General features: G+C 31.4%; 1 protein-coding gene across 1 annotated transcript; it reads left to right on the plus strand.

The window, feature by feature from the left end:
* The first annotated feature begins 4,691 nt into the window (after positions 1-4,691).
* On the plus strand, positions 4,692-7,632 carry LOC124927773 (RNA-binding NOB1-like protein). Its single transcript, XM_047468245.1, has 5 exons — positions 4,692-5,061; positions 5,202-6,162; positions 6,266-6,434; positions 6,620-6,733; positions 7,231-7,632. Exons 1-5 carry the CDS (start codon positions 4,731-4,733, stop codon positions 7,378-7,380), a joined length of 1,725 nt encoding a protein of 574 aa, XP_047324201.1. The 5' UTR covers positions 4,692-4,730; the 3' UTR covers positions 7,381-7,632.
* The last annotated feature ends 2,634 nt before the right edge of the window (positions 7,633-10,266 follow it).

Consider the following 10,266-nt stretch of genomic DNA (forward strand, 5'->3'; position numbering starts at 1 on the left):
TTTATTTTTTATCTCTCCAAATAAATGATTTGTCCAATGTTTTTATTTTTTTTTAGGTCTAATATACTACGAACTTTCTAGACACACTTTTAGGAAAGAATAAATATAGTCCCTTTCAGGCATAAACTATAACTTTAGACGAACATAAAGATTTGGATCGAATTCATAAAAGTGTAATAAAATTTTCTTTTGAATGGCCAATTCTTTCGGAGTGAAGACTATCCGTTTAGGACGGGCGTGTAGACCATAGCGCTGAGACCCTTTCACACACGTCATCAAACACCGAACCCTCATAAACGAAATTTTGAAATGATTTTCTTTCCAATTTTTTTAAGAAACAAATTTGGTGACGACTCTTTATAAACTAATATAAGTTTACTTTATAAATCCTAATTTTGGTTCATCATCTCATATTTGGGGTGACTCTTGATAGAGTGGTATTCTCGCCTATTTTACGTGATTCGAGAGAAATGTTGTAAAAAAATTTAGTAGAGAAATTGACAAAAACAATATTTTCATCAAATAACGAATCCACAGGAGTGTGAGAAGTTGATTTTATAAATGTACAAGTAATAAGAAAATACTTTGAAATTAATTAATAAGACTTAACTAATATGAGATAATAAAATAACTAATCTATCATTTTTCTTTTTTATTTGAATTATGATTAAGTGATAATTATTGATTTTAGTTGCTAATAATTTATTTTCCCTTTCAAGTGAAAAAATTAGACACAAAATGTCTATGAGTTTGCTAAGTAAAAGAGTATCATAAACACCTTACAAACTGTGATTGATCTCTAGGTTGACTAGAAACTAGTGGCTGAAACAATTTGAGCTAAGCTATCTGAAATAAAAAACGCCTAAAATTGAAAATGATTCTATAAAATTGTAAGGTGTTTTTCTTGAGCTCTTCTCGATAATTGTAGCTTGAAAATGATTTAGACGTGTTATGAAATAGTTTAGGATTGATCTTAGCTAATTAAATTAAAATTTGATGATTGTTTAAGAAATTTGATTAAATTGAAGAACTCTCAATTTTTTGACCGGGCAATGCTTTATAATAATGATCATAGGGATGTTTTAAAACTGATTTGGATTTATTTGATAAAGAATTGAAGGAAATCACATTTCTAGATTTGAAAACCAATTTTTCGATCGAACGCCGGAGAGGAGAAGTAGGTAGGCTCGTGGCATTCTAGATGTTGAAAACGTCTCCACGTTCGACAAGAAACCGAAATAGGTGTTCGCTTGTTGAATGATGGCCAAATTTGCGAATTGGTAAATGTTGAGAAGCTTCCATTGATAAACCTAGATGCATACTTAGGAACATAAAATCATTAGCTCTATGAATAGAGAAGACTTGAAATGTATATTAAAATATGTTGCAAATTAAGAATGATAAAAAAAATAAGAAGAGTAAATATCACGGTTTTTCAAATATAAAAATGGATAAATGTTCAATGTAGAGTTTGTCTCTAGACGGACATGCTGGACACAACACCGCGACCCTTTCTTTTATGTAACTAAGCATTGAAGCACAAAATAAGATATCAAAACCATATTCTTTCCTAGATTTTTGAGGGAGAAAACTAAGTCATAACTCTTAATGTCAAATCTATAAAAATCAACAAATTAAAATAGAAAACAGAACCTTAGACATATTTACCATTTTAATTTCTCATCTCACTCGAGAGCCGAGAAAAAGGTAAGACTTGGAGCCTCAAACTAATAATTCAATTTTATGAGAAACAAGTTTAAAAACTTTTTTTTTAAAAAGGAGGTCGATTTTGAGCATTATAGCAATTTGCAACTCTATTAGGGACGCTATATGCTTGACTTGAAATGAACATTGACTATAAAATAAAATAAAAATATGATTAAAAAAATATAGAAAAGGTACCTAACTCAAACGAGTCTTTTTAACGTGCGTGAGTTTCACCCTTGGACTTACCGCCCTATTGATTTTAAGATGGTATAGAATGAACATTGCGATATGCCATCACTATATATTGATTACATGCCTATATTAGTCAACGAGCCCTAATGATTTTAAGATGGTATAGAATGAACATTGCCATATGCCATCACTATATATTGATTACATGCCTATATTAGTCAACGAGGAAATCTATTCTAAATTGAGTGAGGTTGTTCTGAGGTGTACATAGATAAAAATTAAGGATCAATTTCTTCATCTATTGTGGACTTCCCGTTTGGGGTTTGAGATAGGGCGACGTTTCAATTGAGATGGTACCTCTCTATATTGGCAGCTTTGGCTTCCCTTATCGGTGGACACATCCAAACATATCTCTAAATATGATTCATCTCATCTTGTAACTCCTGTTCCATTTGCCCATTTGCACTGGTTTCTTAACAAGAAGATGATAACTCCTATTTTGAGTCTATACATGAATTAAAATATGAAGATATTCATGACCAAATAAGAGTAGAAGAGATGAGGGAAGACATGGTGAGGGAGGAACCACTCATTGGAGAAATATATATTGATACACATGGACAATGGCGAATTCAGAGCCACATTTCAACGGGTGATTCAAAATTTATCAAGTATAATTTTTTTTACTATACAATACTTATATACAAAAAAAAAGTATAATTAATAATGATAATAATAAAGATACAAAATCACGCTGATACTTATAAAATATTTATTCTTTACAATTCAACTACTACTAGACGTACAAACAAATGAAGACAATTGAGTTCTTCGGGTGTTAATTTGTTAAAAATGTTGTAAAATTGTTCATTTTCAATTGTGGCAAAAATCTCCTTCTCAATGTATACTACCAAACAGTCGTTCATCCACTCATCATCCAATCTATTACGTAAATCAGTCTTGATTATTTTCATCGCAGAAAATGTCATTTCAACAGAAGTAGTAGTAACAGGTAAAACTAATGCTAACTCAATCAACTGATATACCAATGTAAAAACTCTATGTTTCTCAATTTCAATCATCTTCTTAGCAAAACTTCCCAAATCTTGAATCATAGAAAATTTATTTCGTACATTTTGAATGTAATTCTGAAGCTGGTTCTCAAGTACTATATGGTTAGTTAACGAAAAATCCTCCGGATAAAGTTCAGCAAGGTAAAGTATCTTACCAATATCAAATTGAGAAAATGAGTCTTTTAGATCTAAACAAGCAATGCAAGTAAGTATCTCCGTAGTTGATTCCGAAAAACGATTGTTAATCTCTCGATCTAAACGATTGTTCATTCTCTTGAATTACCAAGTAAGTATCTCCGTAGTTTACTTTCCATGTTGAATTACTCCTAATAGTGTAGGTCTTCGTTTTGGGAGCCTTCATGAGCTCCTTCATTGCATCAACTGGCCATTTAACTATCACCTTATATTTTGTTTTCTTCAATAAATTTCAGTCCTAGAGATAATGAATATTGAGTTTTATAGTTATTTGTCGAGTTTTCTCTTTACTGATTGTGATTTATCACTTCTTGACATGTATTAGGAATTTGGTAATCTGGTTTTAAGACCAAACAAGTTGGCTCTTTCATTATAACCAACCTTCCAAATTTTTTCTTTCTTCTCCTGTTTTCTTGCTGCATTTTCTTTATAAATTTTATCAGCAATTGTTTCCTTACCTTTACTGCATTTCTATTTTTCATGGATAATTTATTCAGCAATCCTATCAATTTTCTTTTCAGCTACCTCTCTTAAATCTTCCATCACAAATTCTGTAACTTCCTTATACTTATTGTTTTTCTTTCTTCCCATTTTATTGAAAACCAGAACACAACAACAAAGTAACAAAGAAGAGCAATTACAAAATAAAGTACACAAGAAACCCTAACCTTTCAACCAAAATTTGTAGAAGAATGACCGACCTAGAAATTAGAGTCCATATCGTGTTGTTCGTGCCAATTGTGTCGATCGTGCACATGTTTGACAAGCGACACTTAACAAATAACAATGTGACCACAATAGGCGAACCGTGACTTTGATACCGTGTAAATCGTGCCAATCGTTCCATTTGTATTGATCGTGTTGTTTTGTCGATTGTGTCTTTAAAAATATTTTATTTTAAACTAATATTTATTTTAATAATTATAAATATATTTGAAAGGTTAATTTATTTTAAAAAAATAAAAATTAAATTATGATATCGAAATATTTTATAATTTATAATCTTAAAATAAAATAATGAAATTAAAATATAAAATATATTATAAAATTAATTAATTTTAGAAGATAGAGTTTTCTAGGTTTTATATTTGAATTTAACTTGAAGTTAATAATAAATTTTTAAAAATTAATCAGTTTTTGTTTTTGTTAATTATATATATATATATATATTATATATATATATATATTTATTGGTTAAGTTTGTATATATAAATAAAATATTTCTAATTAATTAATAATTTATAAATAAATATATATAATATAATTAATGTAACATTATTTTATTATTGTATTTTAAAATTAAATTATTAATATATTTTTTAAGTGAATATTGACTATTTAAAATAAAATCTCGAATTTACGAGTGTAAATAGCCTAATTATATTGTGATATATGGACAGTTGGAAGCCCGCAGCCGTGATAACTTTGGGCCAGTCGCATGGGCTTTGCGATATATGCCCACCCAAATCTCATATAGTTCGGTAGGCGCGTAAATAAATAGGCCATAGTGTTTCTAGGTTTTGCCATCTTTTCCGCTCGCTATCTCTCTCTCACAGGGCAACAATGGCTGCCTCTCAAGAACCACCTTGTTGGAGCGCAATAGTGAAACAGAAGGAAACTCCGTGCGAGCAGAATAAGAACAATGAGCCTGACCGTACTGCAACCGATCGAGTATTCGTCGAGAGCTGCAAATCGTCTAAGGGAATTGCGATCGCCGTTGTTGATGCTAACGCCATTATTCAAGGGGGAGACAAGCTCTCATCCTTTTCCGACAAATTTATCTCCGTCCCGGAGGTCATAAACGAGGTCCGAGACCCCACTTCTCGTCACCGCCTCAACTTTCTCCCCTTCACCGTCGAGACAAGGGAACCCTTGCCAGAAGCACTCAAGAAAGGTGTGTATTCTCTACTGACTGTTCACGTATTTTCAGCAAGCCTTGTAAAATTCGATTATAAGAATTTTACAGGATAATAACTATTTTCTTTTGCTGGTTCAAGTCCTAACGTTGTTAAGTCATCTCTTTAACTCTTACAGTGATAAGCTTTGCGAAAGCGACTGGTGACTTGCAGACACTTTCAGATGTTGATATAAAGCTCATTGCTTTGACTTATACAATGGAATTGCAAATCCATGGTGCTAAACATCTAAGAGATAGTCCTCCACCAATTAAAACAGTGAATGTCAAAAGGCTTCCTGAGGCAGACATGCCTGGATGGGGATCCAATGTTCCCAATTCGGAAGAATGGGAAGCTTTGGAACATGAAGCTGATAATCCTACTGATCCTAACTCAAAAATCCTTCCTTTAAAAGATTTGAACTTAAATATGATTCTTGATCAGCCTCAGCATGACTTTGATGAAAAAAAAGCTGGTCCTCAAGAATCAGTTGACAGTTTTGTGAGGCCTATAACATATTCTCCTAAAAAGAAAGATATTAAGACTGAAGGGAAGATTGTGGCACAAGGAGTTGACGCATCTCAAGGAGAGTGTGATGATAATGTTGATGATTGGCTACCAGCTGTCAGTCGAAGTACTCATCGAAGGTTTCTAAGGAGAAAAGCTAGACGGGAATTGTCTGAGAAAGACAACCGCCACGATTCAGTTGAGGGTAAAAGCGGTACAGTGGAGACAATTATCAAAGAAGAAGATTTGTCTACAATTTTGAACGACATGAAGCTGGAAGAAGAAGATGAAGTACTGGAATCTATAGAAGGAGAAGGAGAAGAGGAAGAAGAACAGGTTACTTGTTTTGATGATTCCATGGAAGAAACAACTTCTGATATTAATTCAAACCTTGAAGAATATGAGGCATCATTAGAACAGCCTGAGGAGATATTGAGCCAGACAAACGAAAGTGAGCAAAGCTGGATGTTGAAATCGTTGTCTGAATCAAGTGTTGCTTGTATAACTAGTGATTTTGCAATGCAAAATGTTCTTCTCCAAATGGGTTTACGACTTTTAGCACCTGGAGGAATGCAGATTCGCCAGCTTCATAGGTATTTGTTGGTTTCATTATTTTATACCTACTTCATTTTTTTAACTCTTGCAGGGTTTACACATTAAAAGGTTTTTCTGATTGATTATCAACATCACTCTCAGGTGGATATTAAAATGCCATGCCTGTTTTAAGGTAACCACCCAAATTGGTAAGATTTTTTGCCCTAGCTGTGGTAACGGAGGTACTTTGAGAAAGGTAGCTGTTACAGTTGGAGAGAATGGCATTGTTCTTGCTGCCCGCAAACCACGTGTTTTCTTGCGTGGTACAAAGGTGATTTTTTCCACTATACTTATCTTTATAATGCATCTGAACTGTTAAGATTATTTTGAGATTGATGAAGCCATGAGACACAATAGTCTGGTTTTGCTGGTAAACAGTTGTTATTTACGAGCTGTTGGTGCTTTCTTCTTATCACTTTGGATAGTTATCTGTTGTACGAATTTTTCTGGTTACAGTTTTCACTGCCTTTACCCCAAGGGGGACGAGCCTCAATTACCAAAAATCCGGTTTTACGTGAAGATCAACTTCCACACAAGATCCTCTATCCCAAGAATAAAAAGAACAAACAGGTATTGCTTTGCATGAATCTCTCTAAGTTAAGCCCTGTTTCATCTGGGGTTATTTGAATAACCAACTGCTTATTTCCAAATAACCTTCTTAGGATTAAGAACTGAGTTATTTTACCAAAATGTCATTATCATTATATTATAAATGGTTATAAAAAATAGTAAACTTATTTGAATGATTTGATGATAATTGGAATAGTGGGTTATTTAGAAATAACCCCTATAAACCACTACAAACAAGTCCCAAGTTGTAAAAAATCTTAAAGAAAAGCAAAGAATAAACAAATTTGCTCTGAACAAACTATCAAATATTTTAAGAGATTTATCAGAATGTGGTTCATTATGTAGTACTCTTTTCTCCAATTGGCTATAGTCAACCGATCTGCTAATTCTTTCTTGACCCTTTATCAAAACCTGCATTCCAACAAAAAATAGGAAATAAACTTGCAGGATGTTTGCTTTGTGATTCTAAATGTCGATGTATTGATTTAATCTCTCAGGAGGATGACATATTTCTTGGGGATGGAATGTTTCTTCATCACAATGATAAAAAAGCTCCACTGCAGCCACCTGTGAGGAAAGCTATGGCAGTTTTTAGTGGGAAAAGGAATCCAAATGACAACCATTACAACCGTACAAAGAATCATTAAAAGATTCTTCAATTATCTTTGGGAGTGAACGAAGTTTGTAAGCAGTGAAATTTTCACATTTTCAACTTATGATTACAATTAGAATAATATGGAAGTTTTCTTGAATTTTTTTGTTTGTGTTATTTAACAATTTTTAGATTTTTCGATTAAGTTTAAGTCTACATTGAAGACTGGATTCAATCAAACCACTTATTGTCATGACTTGTGGTTTTGCTGAAAATTTTGACAAAATGATGGCTGTTGATTTTTAAACTCTCTTTTCTCATGTTTGTTTTAGTGATTATGATAGAATTAGTTGATAATGTTGAAAAGTTATTAACTTGATTTGATAAATGGCATCATTTATCATAATTCTTATATGGATACAAATTTTAAATTTATGATTTTACATGTTTTAAAAATAATTCAATTTTATTATTTTAAAATTTTTTAATTTTATATACTAATTTTTTTTATTATTACTTATTTAAATAAATGAACTTATTTATTTGAGTCAATAATTATAATTTTTTTTAATATTATTTATTTATTTTGGGTTTTTAAATTAGTTGTATATTTGATTATACATGTAAATAATAATAATAATATATAATTAATATATATTTTAAATAAATTTTTAAATAGCATCAAAATTTTTAAGTAACTTTTTAATTTTAACAAAAGTTTTGAGGGGATGAATTTATGGTTTTCACAATTGGAGATAGCATGGAAACCTGTTTAATTCGTGCATTCATAGGTTGGTTTAAACATGATTTTGGGGAAATTACACATTGTATTGTTTATTCTAGTGGGAAATGATACAATTGACATTTATATTGATAATTATATCTTGGGTGTTAAATGTTAATGGCTTACAATTCAATGATTGTTAATTTTATTATACACTAGAGTCTAGAATATTATCCTGTGGGTTGCACCATTTGTATTATAACGTAATAAGTGATTGAATACTAATTTTGTTATCACACATTTATATAGATTTTTGTTGTGTATTGTGTTCAAATTTAAATTTAACTACAATTTTACATATTTTTTTTTGTCAATTTATGATTGAATAACAACTTATTAGTTTAAGGACTCAACACACAATTTTATAAACCAAATTATAATAGAAAGTGCAAATATACATTTATTCATGATGTATTAAAATATATACACATGTTACTTAATACTGGTTAGTTTTTAGATAATTTTAACAAATGAAATGTCTAAATAACAATATATCCATGATATATTAAGATATATACACATGTTACCGATTAGTTTTTAGATAAATTTAATCTTTCAAACAATTTTCAACTTCATATTAAATTAACACATACAACTATATTCCTTCAAAATTAACCGCCAAATTCTAAAAGCAAAATCACTTTTAAGAGAATTGGTTTCTTGTGTAACAACATCAACTATCCCAGTTTTATTTAACGAATCATTCTGGTACCTGAAGATATACACTTTCTTCAACCGACATACTGATTACAATTTTTGAAAATTTCTAAACCTAGCTTTAGTTTGACCCGGGTCAAGTATGTAAGACCTTAGTGATGAAATATATAGAAATAGAATTCTCTAATTAAATAATAAAGACGGTGGTATATCTCGGAATTCCATAAATCAGTCACTATTTCATTCAATAAAACACTATAGTATAGTACTTAGTTGAAGATATATATTTCCTTGAACATATATATTTATCAAATCTTGTTTTAATTTGACATTTGTCAAGTATCAACTGCTAAGACTTAATGAATCATAAAAAAAATATGATCAAATTCTGCATTTATATAAAGGTGGAACATTATCATTTTTAAAACTAAAATGATAACAACAAAAACATATTTTTCTTGGAATTAACCATGACCACTCAAGAGAAGGGAAAAAGAACACCGACAAAAGATTGTTGATTCTAGATATCAAGCTGAAACGGCCTGTTTTCGAATTCATGGCTACATCTTCCCATCCATTTCTTACCATAACACTGTCAATGTGATCGATACATTTTATTCAGAAACAATACCCACCTTACAAACACAATCCAGATCTTCTGCTACCGATTTACCTGTTCCCCTGTTGCGGACCAATCAAAATGCAGGATTATTATTATATTAATAAATCAAAGTTGGGTTGAAAGAAAGAGAGAGAACCCAGAACCCGGATTCAATTCTGGGTTCAGCACAAACGTCGTTAAACGGAATATAAAGATACAATATTAAGTGAAACATATTTCTCTCCAGGTGCCATGTAAAACAGAATGTAGAGATACAGTATTAAGTGAAGCATACTTCTCTCCAGGCGGCATGTAAAAAGTGAAGCATACTTCACTTCAATTAGTTTATATGCCTAGAGGTTCATGTAAAACCTCCAACACATCAATGTAAAGACATTTTAGCGTTCATGTAAAAATATTATTCATTCATGTATGTAAACCAATTGGAGAATGTGGAGAGACTGTTTACAGTGAAGCATACTTCACTCCGAACGCATGTAAAACGGAAGTGAAACATACTTCACTTTAAGCGCCATGTAAAACGGAAGTGAATCATACTTCACTTAAAGCGACATATAAAACAGAAGTGAAACATACTTCGCTCCAAGCGCCATGTAAAACGGAAGTGAAGCATACTTCACTTCAAGCCATGTAAAACAGAAGTGAAGCATACTTCTCTCCAGGTGCCATGTAAAATAGAATGTAGAGATACAATATTGAGTGATATGTTATGTAAAAATATCAGCCACTTCATGCTTGCCTTTCATATGTTATGTTCGTCAGCAGCCGACTGCCCAGATCTTATGCATAAGTTCCACGCTGCAGTCTTGTTTTATCTACATTCATAGACAATAACAAATCGGGTACCCATATTTAATTGGGTCCACGGTTAATCAATC

The sequence above is a fragment of the Impatiens glandulifera genome, chromosome 2 (genome assembly GCF_907164915.1).
Source record: "Impatiens glandulifera chromosome 2, dImpGla2.1, whole genome shotgun sequence".
Taxonomy (NCBI): Eukaryota; Viridiplantae; Streptophyta; class Magnoliopsida; order Ericales; family Balsaminaceae; genus Impatiens; species Impatiens glandulifera.